General features: G+C 36.0%; 1 protein-coding gene across 1 annotated transcript in view; it reads left to right on the forward strand.

Annotated features, from left to right (window-relative positions):
* The first annotated feature begins 2,034 nt into the window (after positions 1-2,034).
* Positions 2,035-22,992, forward strand: part of TRDN (triadin) — a 205,717-nt gene continuing 184,759 nt past the window's right edge. Inside the window, exons 1-4 of the mRNA XM_086632103.1 lie at positions 2,035-2,239; positions 8,980-9,021; positions 15,341-15,478; positions 17,389-17,415. Of these exons, the coding sequence (XP_086488229.1) occupies positions 2,035-2,239; positions 8,980-9,021; positions 15,341-15,478; positions 17,389-17,415 (412 nt within the window). The remainder of the gene's footprint in view (positions 2,240-8,979; positions 9,022-15,340; positions 15,479-17,388; positions 17,416-22,992) is intronic.

Genomic DNA, 22,992 nt, shown 5'->3' on the forward strand with positions numbered 1-22,992 from the left:
TCCAAAATTTATGTTTGGAGAAATGTAAGCAGTGATGGTTTTATAACATATTTTTTAAAAAGAGCATAAATTCTATCTTAGTAGATAGACATTATTCATAAGCAGAATAAACATTCCATAAATAAAACTAGATTTCAAATAAGTTACAAAAAGCATGTAATATGCCAATCTTGTTCTACTTACACAACACTGCTGTTTAACAGAGCAGCTTTCTAGGGCTTGAACGAGGCACTGATCAGTGTCAGATTGGTTGCGCAGAAGCAAGCTTAAAGGGTAGAGCTAAGGGAAGTACACACAAATGCAATGCACTACATAATAAAGGAAATGTAGAATAAATCAGGGTATGAATTTGAACACTCTGCACATATGACAGATTAAGAGTTAGGGAACCTCTGATTCCCTGTTCTACAGATGTGTATGAGACACATAAAGGTCACTTCAGTATCGCTTTAGAGTATTGCTCTCACTTTCTACAGAAAAAGAAACAAAATCAATATTCATTAGCCTGAGGACTGGAAGACTCGTTATACCATCTTCTTTTTTTCAGAGATAAATATGTATCTATGGGTATGAGTAATATCAAGAATCTAATTCTTCATTTATTTCTTTAGAGGCTACATACCTGTTGTGATGGCAAGTATCTGAAAGTCTTCAACAGCCTTATACCTTAGCTCTACTGATAAGTTTCCAATGGCATATTTGTCATTTTTTATGTGAAAAGTGAAACTAAATCTGTTTATCTTTGTATAGAGCAGCTCTGTCACTTTCCTTACCTCTGCCGTCTAGAAAATTATCAGCTTTATGGTTTGTATCAGCTGTGACAGAAGATAGGTAATCTCAGGATGAGAAGCAAAAGTATGAGCAAACAAGGCATCACCTGATTCCTTGAAATTTCAGATCTCTATGGCAAGGGTCCCTGAAATCACTGACATTAATTTATGAGAGTTGGTATTGTCAGCCAGACCAGGAACATGTGTGATGTATCTTTTAATATTTTAACAGGAGCTTACAAGCAGATACTGTAAACTAAGCGAAGCGCAGCTACTGTGCTCTTCTACTGTTGTTGACTGCGGAGTTAAGAATATTTTTATTATTGCTATTGTATGTACTGGAAAACAAATATCAACCAAGATTGTTTAGGTTATCACTTTCTTTTGTGAGGAAGACTAATACAAGAATTTGCAAATGTTGTCAGGTTTCAGTTGCCACGGTTTTTGTTTGTGTCCAAAATTAACATTTCTTAATACCTCAGGAAGAAGTAGATTAAGTCACTACTGTTAACTGTCCATTGAACAGTTAATGTGTGCCAACTGTTTACTTAACCAATGTACATCGTCACCTTCCTACCACCTTTCTAGTACCAAACCTACGCTTTCCGGAATTAAGTCTGCTATGGCACTGTTAACTCTTATTTCTTAGGAGATTATTGCATTAAATAAAAAAAAATCACAAACAAAGGTATTTAAAAATCAGCTACAAGCTTCTTTGCAGCTTATAAGGACATGAGACATGTAAGTCATTTATGTTTCTGTGAGATGAAATGGAGTATATGCATTCCTTTTGCCATCGATACATGTCCTTGACAGCAGAAGTCCAGCCAAACCTCGAGTGGAGCAGTCGCATTAGCTCCATTACAGGCAATGGAAGTACACTTAATCGTATCACTGGAGAATCTGGCCTACAGCCCATAACAAGACAGTCCTTTGGAGAGTAATGATGTTTTATGCTTCCATCAATCACTCTCCTAACTCTGTAGCTATTCGTGGCAGACTAAAAATGTCGTAGTATAATCAAAAAGGTCATTCGTGGCTATTTCATTATGTTTGCTCCCAAACTAACTTTACTAAAAGTGGCCTCATTTCAGGAAAAACTTCTTCCAGAAAGCACAAGAACTTATCTATAATATTGCAATATTTACATATATTTTAAATAATCTGAGTACAGAAGGATTTCAAAACAGCATTCATATTCTCAGGTTTTAGGCTCCAAGTGTTACACTCTATTTCCTCTGCTTTGACTATTTGCCTAGGACGTATGTCTACAACCACAACGATAATAGATGGTAAGAACGGATCCGTTCCCTCATCATCCATGAAAGTGGGCAAGAAATCAGTTACGGAAGACCTCGTGACAACATTCAGCTCACCAGCAGCATGGCTTCTTGTTGTTGCTCTGATTGTTACCTGGTCAGCAGTAGCTATTGTAATGTTTGACTTGGTGGATTACAAAGACTTTGCAGGTAAAATTCAGCATATTCTGTTTGACGTCTTGTATACTAAAATTTAAAAATTTATTAAAGACTGTGTATTATGTAAATTTGCATGTGTCTCACCACCTTGGAGCCAGCACAGTGTCTCTGCTGAGTTTACCAAGACAGGAGATATTGTGAGAAATGTCAGAACATATTAGTTTACACTTCGTGCGTCTTTATAATTTAAATCTCTCTATTTTGCAGCCCCTCTTTATCCTGGAAAATGTGTGTGTTGACAGAAATATAATATGTATATGAGCATACGTGTTCAGTTTTTTGTTTTGCCATTTCTATATAAAATTATTTCAAGAAAAATAAAATTAATTCTTAATTCACATTTTCTGAAATATATTTTAAAATCTTCCATAGTTGCTTTGAGTCTTTTGACATCTGCTTACAGAGTTCAATGACAAAAAATATGCAAAAGGTCATTTTTAATCAGACGAATCCTAAATTGATCTTCATAAGCCACAAGCACAGAGGATCAGATTCTTAACATCAACTAAGTCACACCCTTGTCTTCAACAAGGCAATAATTCTAGCTTAGTTTAAGATTGGCGAATTGGCTGAGTAAAATCAAGTTTTGGGGTACATATTGGTTACTGAGGGCAAAGAGGAAAATGAAGTGTGTGGTACAAGGGCTGAGATCGTGGTTGAGGAATTCGATGAAAGGAATGGGAAACAAAAATTACCTCATTGCTACTTTATTTATGCCTTGTATCTGGCAATGAGGTATAATGGAAAATAAAATAAATTAATTGCCTATGTTTGTAAAGGGTGTATAGCGTTTAGCAAGCCACTTTGGCAGCAAGACTTTTGTGAGGTAACCAGGCTGTAATGACTGGAAAACATGTAAGTGAAGCAGAAAACAAATAATTAGGGTCATTTTCTTTCTTAAATAAGAACTCTAGATCTAGAGTTATCGCATCTGTCACAATAATTAACTAGGAATTGAAACTCAGACTTCTGCCTTTTAATTCAAAACAAATTGAGTTGATGTTTCAAAGTTAATTTCCTGGACTTTATTAGTTTACTGATAAATCCATAGATTTTTGTCCTGTTATATCAATATTGACCTCAAGATTTACTTAAAAAGCTTTTGAGACCTAGAAGGAGCTTGAAAGATACCCACCGATCCTGGATCAATGGATGACACAGAAGCTCAAAATGTGGAGAGAAAACGTATCACAAACTTCTCTGAAATTTTTGGGCTCTCATTGCCTTTGTTTTCAGAAGGAATTCACTTGAGTCACAGTGAAACATGAAGCTCATTTTGAGTGATCCTCCCAAAACAGGCATGAGATTTTCATTTGTACACAACACACTTCATGTTACAACATTAAATGCAAACCGAGGGAGAAATCACCATATTTCTTTCTAGAGAAATCACTTCTAATTTTCATATTAACTGTAAATCAATCAATCAAATTCTTAATATGTTTTCAATAAGCTGTCAGGAACCAGGGCACAGCTCAGGCAAAATTCCTGAACTGGGTAATTCCTGAACTGGCTGTCAGCTCATGCATGCTCCATATACCAGTCAGGGTAACGTCAAGGCAATAAGACTCTTACTTGTACTGGAGACTGAAGGAAAATTTCTAAGACAGATGGAAATCTAATGTTCATGTTGTATTGGTTAAATGAGCTTAAATCCCAAAGGTGTTGATGGAAACTGACGTTTCAGACCAGGCTGCAGAAATAAAATATGTAAATTTAATCTACGGGGTGAGTTTGTATTTCTGGAGATCTCTGAGAGATGATACTTCAGTATTTCGAGTTCATCAGTTTGTTTCTTTTCCTTCCCAGAGATATTTCTGTTCCCAAGTGATTAATTAAGCTAGCATTTAAATCAGGTCTCAACGGTGAAATAAAGAGAAGGAGCTGCTGTGCTTCTTCAAACCAGGATTTATTAGACTGTTTTTCTGTATTAACATAAATATGACAATGGCTACATAGCTCTTATCATGACCCCTGGTTTCAACTCCTGAGTTCCTAATCTGATTTTTCCAGGTGAAATCCACTGATTTATAAAAATTCCATGGAAAAAGCTGAAGATTTCACATAGGACCACCTGAGTGGCATTATTGATATTAGAATGATTTTCACCTTCTGACAGTTTGGCCTTTTGCCTCCAGTGGAGGTAATGCCTTCTTTTAATACAGAAAAGTAGAATTTGGAACATGTTTTTAAGTGACTCCTCAAATCTAAAACCAAGTGATATTTTCTCATGGGTTTGACACTGCTCTTTGAACAACCAGAACTGCATTAAAAAGGTGAATAGATATTTTCTGGACTGTAAGTTTAGTTTTTCAAGCATGATTAAAATTAATTTCCTAGTTTTTAAATGTAAATGAAAGATATCAAAGACATTAAATTCACCTGTATATTTTTTTAATCTATAAACCACAGAATATTCAGCATATTTTTTCCTTAAATAGCATTTGCTTTCATAGGGTCAATGTTTTCAATTTCTTTCCCATTTCTTTAGCTGAAGTTCCATGAAGTTCAAGTTTGCATAGCATATGAATAAGGTAAGCTGAGAGAGATGAACTTAGTCAGTCTAGAGAAGAAGAAACTGAGGGGTGACCTAAGAGCAGTCCTGCAGCTTTTTGAAGGTCAGTTAGAGACAGAGGACAGTTACTAAGATGATGTCCTTGTTGTATCAGGTGATATAACAAAGGAGATATGGCCAGAAATTGCTGCCTGAGAGTATCATGTTGAACACTGGTGGAGGAAAAAAATTTTTATCAGGAGGGCAGTGCAGGACTGAAACAGGGTTGCCTAGAGGGGCTGCAGGTTCGCCATCCTCGGTAGTGTTCAAGACTAAGCCAGATGGCCATGGTCATCTGGATCCAGTGTTGGCAACAGTCACTCACTGAGAGGGATTGCACTAGATGAACTTTAGAAATGTCAACATCTATGTGATGGCAAGATTTCATTGAAACATCTGTTAGAATCACATAAAGTATTTAGGGAAGCACCTAGCCAGAGATCTCAGTGGAGACACAAAGACATCTAAAAGGCAGATTCTCCCATCCTCTCATGTGAGGAGTGGTTTCTGTGGACCTCTGTAGTCAGAATTTCGCTCATTCATTCATAGAGTTAATCCTGCTGATTTTTGTGTTTCACTTTGATTCCTAGTGGGATGGCTTAAAAGCCATACTGTGCCCATCTGTAGAGCCAGTCCTTTGCTAGATTTGCAAGAAGCAAGGACCTGAGCTGGGAGAGCTCTGGGAGAGCTGGGCAAAATTCCACACATCTCCACACTGGGGCTGGCTCTGACCTATGGGCTCCTACCAGACACTTCCACTACATTTCTGTGCCAGAAATGACCATTTCCATTACAAAGCCACTAGTAGTGACTGTACTGTACAGGACTGACTGCAGCAGAAACAGGAGAGGGCTGACACTGTAAACCAGGCTGAGAACTGTGTGCCTGAGGAATATAAACAGATTTGTTCCTCCTGATTACACGACAAAGCAGCTAGCCTCTAAAGGAAGTGCAACGTCCTAAATTATGAGTTTGTCTAGATGCACTCTGAGATTACACAGAGATTCGTGGACCTAAGTAGAAACATAACAGAATTTACCTCAGCAGACTAGGAAGCATTTTAGACTTGAAATCAAGCATTGCTTTCTTAATTGAACAATTAACAATTTTGCTGTCATTATCTTAAAGTGCATAATTCCAAAAATACATATAGTATTAGTATATGTACATTAGCTTTTATATATTCTTTTAACTTATCAGTATAAACTTCACGTTGCCTCTATGATTATAGAGTGACAACTCATAGATTTTGTTGATTACTGTGGTTTCACATTCCTTTAGAAATAAACTATCAAGTTTGGGAATTTTGACAATTTATACAAAATTAAATTTGTGCCATGAGTAACTATATGAAAATGAAGTGTTTGATTTCATCCCGTAATAGATGTGATAAATTACTTTTTGGGGGGGCCCTCTCTGTTCACTGTCTGAAAAGGAGCCTTTTGAACTAGAAGCAAACTGAAGGAGGATAACATTTAGGTTTTAGGAAGCTGAAGATAGATGACATGATTCAAGCTCCACTCATAAAATATTTATGATATATTTTGTGGAATTTTTACACATCCATCTAAATTCTGTAGTACTCTGTAGTATTCAGGAGGTGCTGGTTATGATGGAAAATATTGTAGGCGGACCCTGTGTTACGGGGTGCACGTGTTAAGCTCTGATTCCTTGGTGGTTATATATCAGTTTGTTCAGAGGTTAGAAGAGAGATGGGACCTGAGAGTCAGCTTGGCAGTGGAATTTGAGGAAAGCATGAGCCAAGAATTAGATCAGTGCTGAAGATTCGCCTCTGTTCTATCTATTCAGAAGAAGGAAATTAAATTTTGCAGTGTTTCGCTTTAGCATGTTATGTTCATTCCTTTGAGGAGAGAAATGAAAGTTTGCATTCCTATCGTGTTGTGTTGTACAACTATAAAAATGACTGAAATATTTCTAACGTGGTATGAAGGTGACATGCACTACAAAAGCCTGAGATAAGAAACTATGAATCTCATGCAGTATGTAGCATGTATGAATATGCAATAAGTAATATACCACTTTGGAAGATCTCTTATATATTCCCAGAGTTTTCAGAAAATCAGAATAACATTCATCTTGGTTTGATGTGTGCTTTGCAGCAGTTTGTTATTATTACCTTCCTTTGTGTTAGAAAATATACCTTGTCAATTGGCTTCATAATTCATTAATGTATTTCACGCATTTCTTGTACACATAACTGGATTATATATTTTAATTGGTAAATGTAACTAAATAATTTAAGATTATTTTAGTCCTAAAGATTGATTGCCCAGGAATCCACGTTTGCTAATGGGCTAATAAAGTGTTCAGAATTCCCTGCCATCTCTGTGAGCAATTACAGCTAATTAACACCACCCTAATTCAGATCCAGAGTGTTCAATATTCAGAGTAAATTGATAGTGATTTAGCCAGTCACCTGAAGGCCAGACTAAATCAAACCTAATGAAACCTCACCAAATCTATGAAGCCCAAAACTATCTACAAAATAACCTAAGTGAAAATATAGCACACACACACGTATAATACAGTGAGCCCTGGGTGGTCAGAATGCTATACCTATTAATATTCTCCAGCAGAAGAAAACAAAAAACATAGGAACATATATCCACATGTAAAAAAAAAGACACAAGAAGGTAAAGAACTGGACTCCAAACAACTTATACTGTATAATTGACACACAGAACTTTATTTCCCAGTCTCCTGCATGGTAAAACTGTAAGGTGCAAAACCTGTTAGGTGCAGAGTGTTTGTTTCACCGATAAGAGAAGTGGAAGTCAGCGAAGTATGTTATTCTACTGAGTTTTTCTTTTCCTTCTTTTTTCTTTTTTTTTTTTTTTTTTTTGTGTGTGTGTGTGATAATTGCTATTGTTAGGAATATGTTCATCCATTTTTATCCAGGAATGATCATGGTTGTAGTCATTCGGCTGGGTTCACGTTCACTCGAAAACTATTAAGAACTGCAAAAGAGGAGTGTACTTATATTTACTCTTGTATTTTATGCCAGTATATCCACCTGTTTTAAACTGATAATACCTTTGCAATAAAGCTTCTCCAAACAAGCAAAACCCTAGACAAATCTCCCACAGAACAAAGGAGTGAGATGTAAAAAAGAATTGTTGGCCTTTACTGTGCTCACCTTCGATCTTACCAAAACAGTGCTATAGTCTTGTGAAATACAATTTTACTGTATTTACAGGTGTCAGTCCAGAGCATGAGTAAACAGCTTATGCATTTCAAAGTTCTTATTGAAATTCTTAATTCAATTATATGGGACTTCTGCCAATGTACCCCAAACCTACAATACAATTTTTCTCACTGTCTTCCATAATGATAAAAACATTAAAGGGATTTAAACTCAATTCCAGTTTAAAGAAGGGCTGCCTAAATGACATCTTATTTCCCATGTTTCACTCTGAAGCAAATCTTACAGCTGAGTTATAAACCTCTAGAAATGAGTTTATACTGGAAAGAATGACAGTCTATGAAGTACTGCGGTGCTGAAAGTATTGCATTCGTCCCAAATGGTCTACCATATACAAGATGATAAATTGCGATAGATCAAAGTTCATGAGGTCATGAAGTTGAAAATATGAAATTTCAGAAACTGCCTCAATGAATAGGGAAGAATCTAAGAAAATAAATGTCTTGCATGCTTAAATGCGCTTCATGGGATATAAAACATAAACCAGATTTCCGGCCCATAATGGTATCTGTGAACTTACTAATTTTAAACAAACAAACAAACAAAACCTTATATTCATTTCAATAACAATTGCAGTAATGTAATTCTTTGGTTATTTGCTGTTGAAGAAATCAAAATAATTCAACCGGAATCAACTCTGTATAATGTATTCTTTTCAGCAGTAGAATATGTTTGCAACTTGTGAAAATACCTGTGCCTTATTTAACCATGGTTTTACATTGCTCTGGTTCGTACTGTATTATCTCACACCTACAGCGTATTGTTTTTCTTTTTAATGAACTCCAATTTCTGCTTCACAACAGCAGCCCCACAGAGATGAAATAACTCCTCGCTTCACTCTGTAACTGCTTCCTTTAGTCAAGCGACAGCTGAGGATGTTCATTATTGCTAACGGTGTTTCTTCCTCTTTTTTATTGGCCTTTCTGGGGTTCATCCTGTTGCCACCCGCTATAGCCACCTATTCACAACATTGTGATGATCCCTGTTTACCACCCGGTAAAGATGTTCTGCCTGCAGTGTTCCGAACACATGTGCGCGCCTGCGGTCTGCCGGCCGGAGATAACAACGCACGGGCACGGGCAGAGTGCCGGGACGTGGCAGCACCGCTTCTCTGCTAACCCCCACATCTGGCTGGCTGGGGCTGCTGAGTTCCGTGCAATAGCCTCCTCCTGATTTTCACATCATGCTTGAAATAGATCTGCCAGTAGGCAGGAGGTTCGCAGGAAATGGTGGCAAGCTGGGAGATACTCCTTTTAGCCTCACAAATGCCCTTTAAAAATGCCATTGTACAGTTATTTAACAACACTGTCTTTTTAATCCGAGGTTAAGATCTCTGTTCTTACTTAGAGAGAGATGATTTGTTAGAATGAGAAAAAACAAGGCTTAAAATCATTTTAGAGAAAAATCTGGCTGTTTCACAAAACACCACCTAATTAGGGTCTGATCCCTCAAATGGGAAGCCTTTCAGCTGATATGAAATCAATTCATATAAATTACATGTAAAGCCCATCCTAAACCTACATTCCTGTCCATGTGTATGCCTATATCAAAAGTACCTGAAATTACTTGATACTTTTTGACACTTTCCGAATTTCTTTCCAAATTTTAGCAAGTAGAATCTAGTTATAACTATTTTGTTCTCATTTTGGGTAAAATGTCTTTCTCCACTTTCAGGTGAGGTTTTCTCTATGGACTTGACCTCAATATAATTATCTAAAGCTGATATTCAAAAGAGCCAGGGAAGATTTATACAACAGACTGTAGTCTTCATATTTGCAATTTAAGTACCTATAAAATGGAAAATTACTGGGTGGTGTTGAGTCAGAGTTTTCTTTGGCATTGTTTTTATACATATAATTCAATATGTTTATAATTCAAAATGAAATTATTGTTTTTATACTTATAAATCAATTATAGCCACCAGAGTTTGTCCTGAAGCTCAGTGCTGTAAACATAAAAAAAATGTTAGTCTATGAAATAGGAAGACAAGATCTAACGATATCTATACTGATAAACTGAAACAGTAATAATGGAAGATTTTATATGTGTATTGAGTTTTACGTGTTAGATCCTACTCTTCAGAAGACCACAGAGTAGAAATATGCTACTACTAATAATAACAAGCCTTAAAAATATATAAACTTTCAAATTAAAATACAGGTGTCTCTAAATCTATAAAAGAATATTTTACTAAAACTGGGATATATTTTATTATCACAAATTAGTGTTAGGATTTGTATTTTATCAAACATGACAGAAATTCTGTCTTCATCAGCCCTACCTTGTCAGTATCAATGAATTAGATTATATCTCATAGATCAATCTTTACACCAGATAATTATCATCATTTGTAATTTAATTGCATTCAATTCACTGGAGTTAAAATACGTAATTGATGAAAATCCAACAGCTATTAAGTAATTCACTGCAATTCATTAAAAAGAAAAAAAAAACACTTTAGAACAGGTTGAACTCTGAGCATATATTTGACTATTTGACAAGCTAAAAAGATTGATAGGAGACTACATTCCCGGCAGAGTTATTAAGACTGGAATAATGACTGAAGTGATTTGCACAGATAAATCAATTAGTCACTTTTTGTTGTGCACTTCATGGGAATAAATGATGCAGACCATGAAACGTAACCAAATTTGCTTGAAGTGCTACAACAAATCATATCATGTGATTAATCAATTCTTGTTTCCAAAAGCCACTCTTAAAGGACCCATTATCAGTTCTGGTGAAAAAAAAAAAATATTTCCTCTGTTTGCAAAATACCACAATTATACTGAAGTGGCTTTGTCACTTTGTGAAAATTATCTTCTATCCCAAGAATGTATCTAATGCTGATAGAAGGACTCTGATAAGTCTGTTATTGGTTGATTTCAAAAAGCTGGGTTAAGTGTGAGTTATTAATTACCACTAAAGGTACAAATTCTATTTTCAAATCAATTGAAGTTAAAATTGCGAGCCAAGGAGAGTTCAAAACCGAAAAAATTAGTTCTCTTATTTTGAATCAAATTACTGTTTCTGTATCAGTAATGTGGAAGAGCTACAAAGAATTGTAGAGGTTTAATTTTGATGTAATGATCATAAAAGCCAGTTTCAAAATCCACAGGGAGTTTTCAGAAATATTTAATACCTACAACACATCTGAAATTATTTCCTAAAGAATTATTTTAAATAAATGTGCATATTTTTAGTAAAGAAAATCCAAACAAGATTCCAAATTTCTTGCAGGTATCTACAACAGGTAATAAACATTCTTCAACCAAATTCAGTAGAATTTTCCTACAATGAGGAAACTAGTACACGAAGTCCTTCAATTTGAATGGGATTCTGTCTCTGTCAGTTTTAACTCTTCCAAATTTCAGCATTTGCCAGAAAGCTCTGGAATTTGTTATAACAAAGCATTGTTGATGGTAACAATGTTGTTTTGGGGTGCAAGTAATTTATTGAGGTGAATAGTCATATTGACTTGGAATTAATTATGAATGTGAAGTTACAAATCTAAGTACTTAGCCAAAGTGTATATTGACAAGGATTTAAATATGAAACAGCACTACTAATATGATCCATGTCACATACCTCAGTCATATGAAAATAAGGTGTCACTTCCATGCTAGTTTTCAGGATTCCTTTCCTTCCTAGCCAATGAATAACGATGTGCATCTTTTGAAATTAATTCACATAACCCTAAAAATATGTCAGAGCAAGGCAAAAGACTTGCCTTTTGAAGGTCACAACACGTCTTTCTGCATTGCCTTTTGAGGGATTCTAGAAACCAGCAGGAATTCAACATGTGGCTTTCAGATACCTTTGGCTAGATGGGATAATCTAATCTTAAACTGTGATTAAATGAAATTACATACTGTCAACAAAAAGTCTTCAACATTAATTGCATGTCCCATCCCTGAGCTTAACCTGCTGAGTAAATATTTGCATCCTTTCTGGTCCTTACTCTTTCCACCTTCAACAGACATTTAATATTTTTCTACTACATTAACTAAGAGGAACAACTGGCTTAGTCCCTGTTTACAAGTTCAGCAAAAGGTATAACTTCACAGCTTGTATCTATCTGAGAAATACTCCATATTCATAAAGGCTCTTTACAGTTTAAATTCAAGATCCTGCCCCTGCTACTCCCACCACAACAGGTGATATATCATATATCATATATCCATTATAGTTTATAACTATAGATTAGTTGCAAATTATACATCGCATACTATATAACATATGTTAGCAAGATAAATATATTGAGAGCTTAGTTTTAAAATAATTTGTATTCTAAGGACTGCCAAGAAATGAAAAGTTGGAGAGAGGACAGTCTGAATGTATTGAATCCACAAATATTCTAAAAAAAACATTATCATACTGTACCCTTGCTGGACATCTGTAAATTAAAAACCCCATCTAAATTATATCAAAATATCAAGCTCGAACTTTGTTATGAAAATCCACATTCTCTCAGCTTCACCCTTGAAGCAAGAGCATGCAGATCCTCTGGAAATGGTTATTTATCTTTGCATGTGTGTGAGGCAAATGGCATCTTTCTCGTTACTTATTACTCCCAGAATTGCTTTATTTCCTGTGTTTCTTGTGTGGTTTTTTTTTCTACTAAACAACCTGCTATTGTCAAAGTTGTGGGGAGAGCTAAAGGCATGGATTTGATCAGTAGTATTTTTCACTTCAGCATTACCTGGTGTGGTATTCTTAAGAATTTTAGGACATATTGTTACTGTTAGAACTGCCTTCTAAAAATGTAGGAAATATAACAAAAGTTAAACAGAAGATCTGATGCACAGACAACTTTCCAGGTATGTGTCACTTGCATTAAACTGCAAGTGGATCTCACAATATCTGTTTTAAACAAAATTTAACTTTGCAAATACCACTAAATTGTCCTCTACAGAGCCCCAAATTGATTTTTCTCAACTTTTTATGTTATACAGGATTTGCAACTTGGACTTGTTAGCGTAGATGTGACTGGAGAATTCCGCCTCTGGACACTTAGAATTTCTAATCCCTTTTCATAGTTTGCTATGAAGATGTTATGAATTAAAGACCAGGATATGACGTTGAGGGCTCTGATTCATCAGCAAAGATGGCTTGCCTTGGGGTGGTTGAAATAATTTCCTCTGCTCTTGACCTCACTCTTCTCTGAGCATTTCCCTTGCCTGCCTGGGGGGACAGCTCTGCTACCTGTGAAGCAGTTCTTGAACTGCTCATTGGTAGACCAGTATATTAAAATAAATCAACACCAATTCTTGTTTAGTTTACAGCTGTAGTCTCTGCAGCTGTAAAAGCCTGTAGTTGTAAAAGCAACTGAGCTATCCCTAAGCAACCAGTGGGTAAAGGGTAGATGGGTAGCCAGAGTGGAAACCAAGGCAGCTCTCCGAAGTTAAACCATCCCTGCTTGTGAATCAAAACCTCAGTTATGCTAAGACCCCTCTAGCCATGTCTGTTCTATTAGTACATTTAGGCTCCTTGGCACCTCTAGATTAGAATAAAGTGCAAATTACATCAGTGGTCAGGTTGCAGATTTACTTTTTAAGAGCCTAAATATAGGTATTCATTCTCCTGGTAAACACTTGAGAAGACTAATCTTGGCAAATCAGTTGTACAAACAAAATCTCTGCATCTCAATGCATGAGGCCAATGCAAATAAATAAATGCCTTATGATAAATAAAGTAAATATTCTCTATTATTCTACTCAATATTTCTGAATATAATAGTGCATAAAACAGTACACACAATAGTAAACTAAATGAAGAGATTATGCATATTTCTTTTCAGTTCTATCATTTCATCGTGGCACATGATTAATTTATTTGATGTGCCTGATTGTTCAGTAGCGTATATCTGTATAATACAATCTTCAAAAGAACATTAACCAAAATATTTGTTTGGTCAACATTATTAATAAGCAGACACGAAATAATAGATAATCAGCCTGGTCTTTTCTGTTTCAGATTAATTAATAAGAAATAAAAGGAATTATTTAGTGATACATTTATATTTCAAGTAAGGTTACTTCTGTATTTCATTACAGCACTTTCAGAAAATAACTGTTCATGTTGCTGCCATCAGAGAAGTTGCTTCAAGCCTGCACTTTGCCTGTCTTTGTAACCTGCAAGTCCATGTGAGACTACTTCTGATTACTGCTAAGATTTGGCTTGCGAGTCAGAACACTGCAACCAGAAGTAGTTCTGAAGACACTTGTATTTAACCTCCTACTGCTAATACTTGCATACATGAAGGCAATGGTAAACAGAGATATGGTTCTCGTCTTGATACTGTTAAATTCAGTGTATATATTTCTATTGAAACTCCTAGGAATAAGACTAGGCCAATGACCAAAATCGTATTTGTGATCTACCTTCAGTTGTCTACATTTATGGGAAACCTTCACACAAATAGAGCAATCATTCAGTCCGCCATTTCAAGTACAGTGAACAGTAATATAGACTGAATGAGAGTTGTCTATCTTTCTAAGCAGTGTTTGGTACAGATTTCAAGAAAATAAAAGTTTGCTGGACAGAAAGATCAGAAGAAACACTCTGTCAGAGGCTGGAAAGTTCCTCTGAATGACTATGCCAGCATAAACAGGGTAGGCAGAAATCTGATAAAATCTCAACTGGAAAAGACTTTAAGGGAATATTTGTATTACCCATTGCTGGTTGCTCTATTTGGATTTCCATTCCCCTTCATTCTGGATTCAGGTTTATTTTGGCCCAAGAACACATAGCTTTCTTCTTCCCGTCCTTTACGTGTGCTCTAATGATATGACCTGTCTGTGTGGTTAAGCCAGGGCAATTTCCTCAGCCAGGACTTCTGTAAAGGAGGGGGCTCAAGGTCAGATGTGATGTGAGGGGTGGGACACAGATGGCAGTGAATCCTAAACGGGCATCAAGAGGCAGAGCACTTGAGTCAGAGGAAAAAAATGGGCTGAAAGGAAGATCTTATCTAAAAGGATGAATATTAGGTAGAATCAAATCTGTATTTATACTTTATTGAACCAAGCCTCGGAAGGAGAGCCAGAACTTGGAGCGCAGTAACAGACCAAATTATCCACCAAGTCCTTAATCACTCTGCGAACAGCAAGTACAGAAGGATACAGTTCAGACCAGTCTTGCACAGGAAGGAGACCTGTCCTCAAATCCTCAAATAATAAAAATTAACATTCACAGTCTTTGTTTCTGTTAAGGAAGTAGTATAATTAGTCCTGTGTAAAATGAAGATTAACTTTAATCACTGAAGGAGTTTTGGGTTTTTTTTTCAAACTGCTTTTGTTTTAAACTCTGCACTCAGGAAGATCTGTTAACAAGCTCAGCACAGAACCACTGAGAATCATTCATGAGACATTGGAAGAATCCACTGATTGGCTTTATGGCTTTATTTCTTTACTGTCTGACATCGTATGGAGTGATGATGATGACAGTGATGAAGGTATTTGTAATGTAAAGATTTCTGTAACTGCTCTAACTGCTGTTTTACATGCATTATGTTGGCTTACTCAGCTTTTAACCTCACAGACAAGAAGGTCAGAGAAAATGAAAAGTGAATGTTGTTGCTAATAAAGCTTCTACTGGCTATTCCAATCAGTAAATTGGTCTCTTTGTTAGCTTTCATCTCGTGTTTAATGCACCATTACAGAAAAGCTGTCAGAATTAAATATTACCATTAGTACATCATGAAGTAAAGAGCGCTAATTTATACAAGACTTCAAAGCCGCAACCAAAATATGCATCAGGATATTGCTTCAGAGAATGGCAATCGCTATTTTCTTTTAATCAGTAAAAATCTAAAGAACCCCAGTAAATATGCAAGACAGACCAAGAAACTTAGAACTTTTTTATTTGAGATATTGATGATAGGACAATATATTGAAACATTAAAAAAAAGGGGGAAAAAAATGTAACATTTTGCCCGAACTAAAGGGCTTTTGGATGGCATATTGCAAATAATTCAATTTACTATACATTTTGGTTCTGCCTTTACAGTAACATTCTTCATCTGACATCATCTGATAAATGAAAGTAAACTGCTAACATTTCAAGTTTGGAAATAACTATCCCTCTGTTATAAAAAAAGTAGCTCCTTGGTATGAGCAGAGTAGTAGTGGATCATCATGTCACATCGTATTGGTCATTTTGACAAGCAGTGAGTGTAGGAGTGACGTCTTCATTTCACGGTAGCTTATTTTATATTCTATCTGGCTATACCAGAGTGTAATTAAAAAGCAACATGTACTGAAACTGACTTCTACCTATTTCTTCATAAACTTTAGATATTACCAAATTTCTACCATTTAAACGTGTGCATGAGCTTTTTATATCAGCACCGTATATGAATACTAATAGACAGGCTGCTACATGTGAGCCTGTGAACTAGGCATCCTATTCTGAGATACAACTTACAACCAGCAGAAAGCCAGTCTCTCATGTGGCTGAGAAACAGAAAAGGTGAAATATGGAGAGCTTGCTAAAATTTGAAAAGTGTTCATTTTTACCATTTCATAGCTCCCAAAGCACCTGCAAGCTTTCAAATACTCAAGTGGATAAGTGTTATTGCAAGTAGGAAAGGTCATAAAATACCTGACACACGAAAATTCAAGATCTGAATGCTCACTAAGAAGTGTTTGGAAACCTTGGTTCTACCAGCCTTTAGTCCAAGTGGAATTTCATCAATATCTACCAGGAGTGTGAAATTACTGCATTCTATCATGAAAAGTAAGTGCATGTGAACTCCCTGCCCATTGTGCGCTGCAGTCAGTGCAGCTGAGGCTGCACACTAGTCACAGTCATTCAGGCTGACTCCTTTAAATTCCATGTCCTACATGGAGGTGGAATAACACACTGTGACAATCAAGTGCTCATAGTTCTACTGAAATGGAGTATTTTTTTACCTTGCATTTCACTGGAAGTGTTGCTAGATTTACAACTCTGCTAACCTGCATATATGTTTTATTATTTGGACCTAAAATGGAACCGCTGGATCTTTCCTTAAAACATGGAAACATTCATAAAATCAAGCAAATTGTAAATTATAGTCACAAAAAATCAAGCAAATTGTAAATTATAGTCACAAATTAACATTCAAAAACACAAACAAAGATTTAGACGTTTCCTTGGTTACTACTGCACGTTGAATTTATCTACCTCAAACCCAGGAAAACCTATATGGTAAGAGAGATACGTTACAAAAAATCAAAAATCTCAGAATAGAGTGCTTGCCACTTAACATATAAAGAACAGAATTATTTTTAAAAAAATTAAAATGAGCTAACATGAGAAAAAAAAATATTTTTTTTAGGATGATAACTCTTCTCTGATGTTTGTTCTTTTCTCTTGGTTTAGGTGAAGTGGAATCTTCCCTGAAAAAAGGTTGGTCGATTGCCTTTACTATAGAGGACAAATATTTTACAACCATTTTAAGATTTAGCTTGTATATCTCTGATGTAGATTCTGTTATTAGTTACATGTCGGTCTACTAACCATGTAAATTGTGCTTTAACAAACTCATTAAATAAGAAACTCGAGTAATAATACTTGCTGTATTGTTTACTGTTCTGTGAGAATTCTTGACTCTCTCAATATTACTCAGAAAATCTGAAAAATGTTCATAAAAGCCCAATAGAATTACAGAAATATTATCTGTATCCCTGACCTGCATGAGGGACTCCTATTAATGCCAACATGAGTTATGTATATATCTGGATATAAATAACGTTTAGAAATAATAATATCAAAAGAATATTTAGCAAGAAATAATGGTGAGATGTTGCAAAAGCATTTTACCTCGTGCCAATTCAGAACTCTAAAATAAGGACTACTTACGAATCTTCTGAAAAAAATTGCTTTGTTATCATTGAATTTTTAAAACTGACAGGTGAAGCAAGTAGGATTTATAATATAAATCTTTTCAGATATGAAAATTGTATTGCTGAAACATAAAACTTAAGTTCAACTTCTATTAAATCAAAATAAAAATGTATTAGAAGGCTTGAGATAGTGGTGATAGGACGTAAAGCTTTTCAAAACTAGAATGTGCTTTTTTCTCCAAATTGAGCACAGCTTGATAATAACAAGATGTGTAACTAGCCCTATGTGGTCTGAATTTGGTATCCATCAAAGTCTCAACAGGTAAATGCCCGTATTGAGGAATCTATCAACTCAGTTGTTGCTGAGATTAGAATCCAGTTTTCACTGAAGTTAATTGGAACTGGATCAGGCTTCTATTTAATGACACATTTTGTCAGTCTCAGTAGGGCATCCAAGGAATTAATAGGCTTGAGGACCAGTAGCATTCATCTTTCTATGGATGACCTTCATGTTAGGACTGAAGAAAACTCATAGACAGTGTAGGAAAATATTCCATCTTTTTTCTCCATCAGTAAGAATCACAAAATATTCAGCATTGCCCTATCTCTGCTCCCAAAGAGGCACAAGTATTATTAATTTTACAGTGGGTGCAAAGTGTGTGAAGCTGTAGCACATTGTTGGTGGGCATGCCAGGTACATGGGTGGAAGGTGTCTACTCACCATGGGCCAGTGTAGCTGACCGGGCTGGGAGTACTAAAGAGATAATTCACTGCTGGGAAGGCTTAATCCATAAAAACATTATGGACAACACTATGCTCAGCATTGCAATGCTTGTTTCTTTGGAAATCGGTGACATACTCATGCTTTACACTTTGCATTGGGACACTAGGCTGTAGAAATAGAATTCAGAGAATTCTATTATTCTCTTTCTAGTCTATCAAAATAAGCTGCTTTAATTAGCCAGTTGGAAGTGATGAAATGGTTGTTTGGACCTAAAAGATCTCCATCCAAGGAGCTGAGTATCTAACTGCCAGCTTGAAATGTTTTCCTCAGTATTGAAAGCTCACAACCCTGCTCTGGAGATAAATGCCTGAGAGTCTTCTATCTTTGGTGTGAAGGAAATGGACAAGGAGTTGGTGATTCCTCTGGAGCTGGTATCTTACATGATAACTCAGCCACACGGATGTGAAAAGACTCCAATTCAAACATGCTTCATCTGCCTGAGCAGTAAAACAGATTTTGAGTGGGCTTTTCCACTTCCTGGGTGTGTGCTCAAGATCCTTCCCTCCGTCTTTCAGAGAATAAGGAGTGTCATCCTTTTATCCTTGCAAAAAGCTATTTCTTGACTAGGACTGAATAAGAAAGTGGTCTAAGACCCTTTCTGGTTATAGCCGTAAGCTTCTACATAGCAACGCCCTCAGATAACTTATTACCATCTCCAGGTGACTGGAGGTCTCCATTTCATCCCGTCAATCTTGATGATATTTGATTTTGTCACCTCTGTTTTGGGGCTACAGAAGCACAACACGTGGTCTGAAGTCACCAGTCCCTCAGAAATGCCAGTGCAGAGCATTGTGCACGTCTGCTCAGTGACGGGCAGCTGTGAGCTCCTCAGAGCTGCTGCTGTCTCTCTTTGCAGGCTTCTCTTAAAATTGTGTAAACATCGAGGAGCTGAATTGCCTGGGCCTAAGCATATGTAGAAGTTTTCTGAGAGGTCTGTAATAAAGTCTAGTCAACAGCTTTTCTGCTTAGGCACAGTGAAATTCACTCCCAGGGCAGCAGACAAAGCCATGGGAGGTGCGGCGAGGGCTCAGGAGAGCTCGTGCAGGTAGCACTCTCACAGATATCGCAATCTGTTCCCCGGAGCACAAGGTGCACATCCCTTTGAGTCGCTTTTCCTAACTAATGTGTGCTGTCATGTCTATAGTCCAGAAATAAGTGCTCCAGAAGAAAAGCTTTCTCAAACAAAACAAGACACTATATCCTTGATTTTTCCCATGTGACTGCTGTTAGGACTGGACCTGAGGGAGGACCAGCTATGCAAATTTGGAGACTTTGGGGGTATCAAAACGTTAGCAGTTAGATCCACAAAATCAGAATCAAATTTTTAGGCTCTGGAGCAGTATCTTCTTTCATTTAAAGGACCCTGTCTCAAAGTCCCTTCCACTCTGTGCAGCACTGTTATTTATAGCTTTGTGAATTATTCTCCTTTAGGTGTCTCTTCTTATTCTTGTGGCATTTGAACATCCTAACCAAAAAAATGACCCAGTGAGATTGCGCAGTACACTGCCTTCTCCAGAAGACGAACAGTTTGACTTTTTGCACTTATTTACAGGAAACTTCTCTCAAATTTCACCCTGGAAATATGCATTACGATTGCTACGCCTGATTTTTAAGTATTTGTATTGGATCTAACCCCCAGTTATTGTGGTATTCATGAAATGGTTGAGAGTTTTTGAAAAATCTCCATATCTATTTTTGGTACATAAAAAAGCCTTCAATCTTTTGCTTTGTTAACTAGCAGATTTTATGAATGCTAAAATGTTAGCACAGAATTTACTTTCAAATGGAATATAGTAACTGAAAAAATAAGATTACTAGTACTACAATGCAATCACGCATTGAAAAAAATTCAAGGGGAGTGGTAAGGACACTGTAGTGATGAAGGAAGCGGAGGAAAGAGTAGTGATAATTACAAGCTTAAAAAAAGCAAAGATCACCTTCCTAGAGATGTAAATTGAAAGTAAAGGTAATAGAAGTACAATAATGACAATAGGCTTGCACATGCAACAGGACTAATATCAGTACCAGAATCCTTTAGAAAGGATGAAAACACCTCTTGAGTGTCTTTTTTATTGGAAATATTTTTGCCAGTCCAAGTCTTATCACTAATATTTATCTTTAATAATTGGAAAAGAGTGAACATTTGATATTGCCCAGAAAAAAAAGTGTTCTTCAGTGGAGGTAGTGAAAGATTATTCTGTAGAGGACTTTACAGTCTTTAACAATTCATATTCTCAACATGCTAAAACCACAGAGCATTTTCTCCAAAGATATTGAAAAGCTTAATAACAGTTTCTTGCAGGCTTAATGTGTTTTTAGCTGCATTTCTTTCTAGAACAATGGTTATGACTGATAATCTTGCTCGTTTTTGCAGGATTAGTTTAACCTTTAAAGACAACTCCAATTATTTGACAGCTGTATGGTTTCTCATATTTTGGTCTTTTTACTAGAAATTATGGTTACAGAAAAAGAGATAAATATTTATTATCTTTGGTGGACATTACTGGCATCAGTTGTGAGTTCGGAGAAGAGCTGAGAAACCTGGTACACAAAATTGGAAATAATAATCTGTAAAATATAGGCAAGTGTAGACACTTCATTGTCGTCCATGGCCAAAAATGTCACTATTAAATTGTTCTGGAACTTCACTCCAGTTTACATATGGGTAACTGAAAATTTAAAATCTGAACATGGATTCCTCATTTAGCTAGCCAGAGTACACCTGAAAGCTGTGCACAAGAAGGAGCAGGTATTGTATGTTAAAGTCTGCTTCAAAACAGCCCATACGTTCTAACTGGGAAACATGAATGTGATTTATGGTCTTAGGAGTAAATTGCTGGAAACCTTTGAAAAAGATTCCAAGGTCAAGATTTTTTTTTTTTATTTTATACTTTGAACTTTAGCAAATTGTTTTTGTCATATGTCCTTCCTTGATTTTATATTTGGGCTTAGATTAAAGCCTCTCTTTCTCTCTATCTCTTTCTCTTGCTCTCTCTTGAACTCTCTCTCACACACATCCCCCTGTAAATAATTTTCATTTCAATAAATACAATAGACTTAGAAAACAGAGTAAGAAACAAAGCACTGTTACCCTCTCTGTATTACCAATTAGGGTTTTATTGGCATAAGATTATTCTATATCAACAATCAAAAGAGACTTGTTTTCCTTGAAGTAGAGATGGATCTCTAAAGTTCTGTGAGTTACTCTATGTATGAGATAGAAAGATATATAAAATAGTTATAGGAAATGATCCTACTCTCCTTACTTATCTATAAACCTATTTTTAAAAAAAAAAAAAACAGTTTACAAATCATAGATTAATCAAGAAGCCACAAACAACAAATCTTTGTAACAGGTTGCAAGAAACTTTGTTAATCACAAATAAAATTTTCAGTAAAACACCTTACCCTCTGTCTTCAGTTCGAATGAGAATATGGTTGCCTGAGTGTTAGGCTGGCTACTAATATGTTGAAGACACACACATCGTGCTTTGCTTGAAAGACATGGCAACTGCTAAAGGTATAGTCGGTTACAGTGACCCTCAGCAGCTCTGGCCATGGTGCAGTTCCCCCAGGCCCGACTCCAGACACTCACTCCCATTAACCCTCCCAAAGTTAAGACAGTCATGATTTAGACAGCACAAACTATTTTTTTGTTCAGATCTGGATGTTAATCTGCACTAACAAAATCAAAGAAAATATTACCAAAAGTAAAAGTTCCCAGATCAGATCATTTCTACATCTTTTAAGAGCGATCAAGAAAACATCTATGACAGCTTTGCCTGGGAAAGGGGAGAGGTAGGAAGAAGCTGCTTAGAGACGACTGGTAGGGGATTTGCTAATTTGAATTTAAAAGTGGTTTTGATATTATGGTCTGCATAAGCCTAAAAAAGAACTGGTTTGAATATTCAGACCTGCTAGGGAAAAACATACTGAAAAATATTTAAGGTTTTAGTCCTGCAATTTATAATGTGTGTCAGATTGTTTTTATCTGTTAAGCACATAAATATGGTTATGTATAATCAGATCGTAAACAATTGTTATTACTAAAGTTTATATCAGAAGACTATCTGGAAAAATTCATATTTCTAGCGGACATGGCAGCTAACTTTACTTCTGGGCAGAATATTGATATTAGAATATCATCTTTTATCACGAGAAGTACTTTTGTTATACAGTAACAAATCTGGAAAAATAAAGAAAACAAGTGGGTTTTCTGGAGGTAATATTCATGTTCAGAACATAGTTTTCAATCAAAAAAAAAAGAAAATGGACTAGAGAAAAGAAATTCAGGGTACCATAGGTGCATCCTGAAAACTGAGTTGTTGGTGTGGTTGTTATATGTGTGTCTTAGAA

Source organism: Tauraco erythrolophus, chromosome 2 (genome assembly GCF_009769465.1).
Source record: "Tauraco erythrolophus isolate bTauEry1 chromosome 2, bTauEry1.pri, whole genome shotgun sequence".
In the NCBI taxonomy this organism is placed as follows: Eukaryota; Metazoa; Chordata; class Aves; order Musophagiformes; family Musophagidae; genus Tauraco; species Tauraco erythrolophus.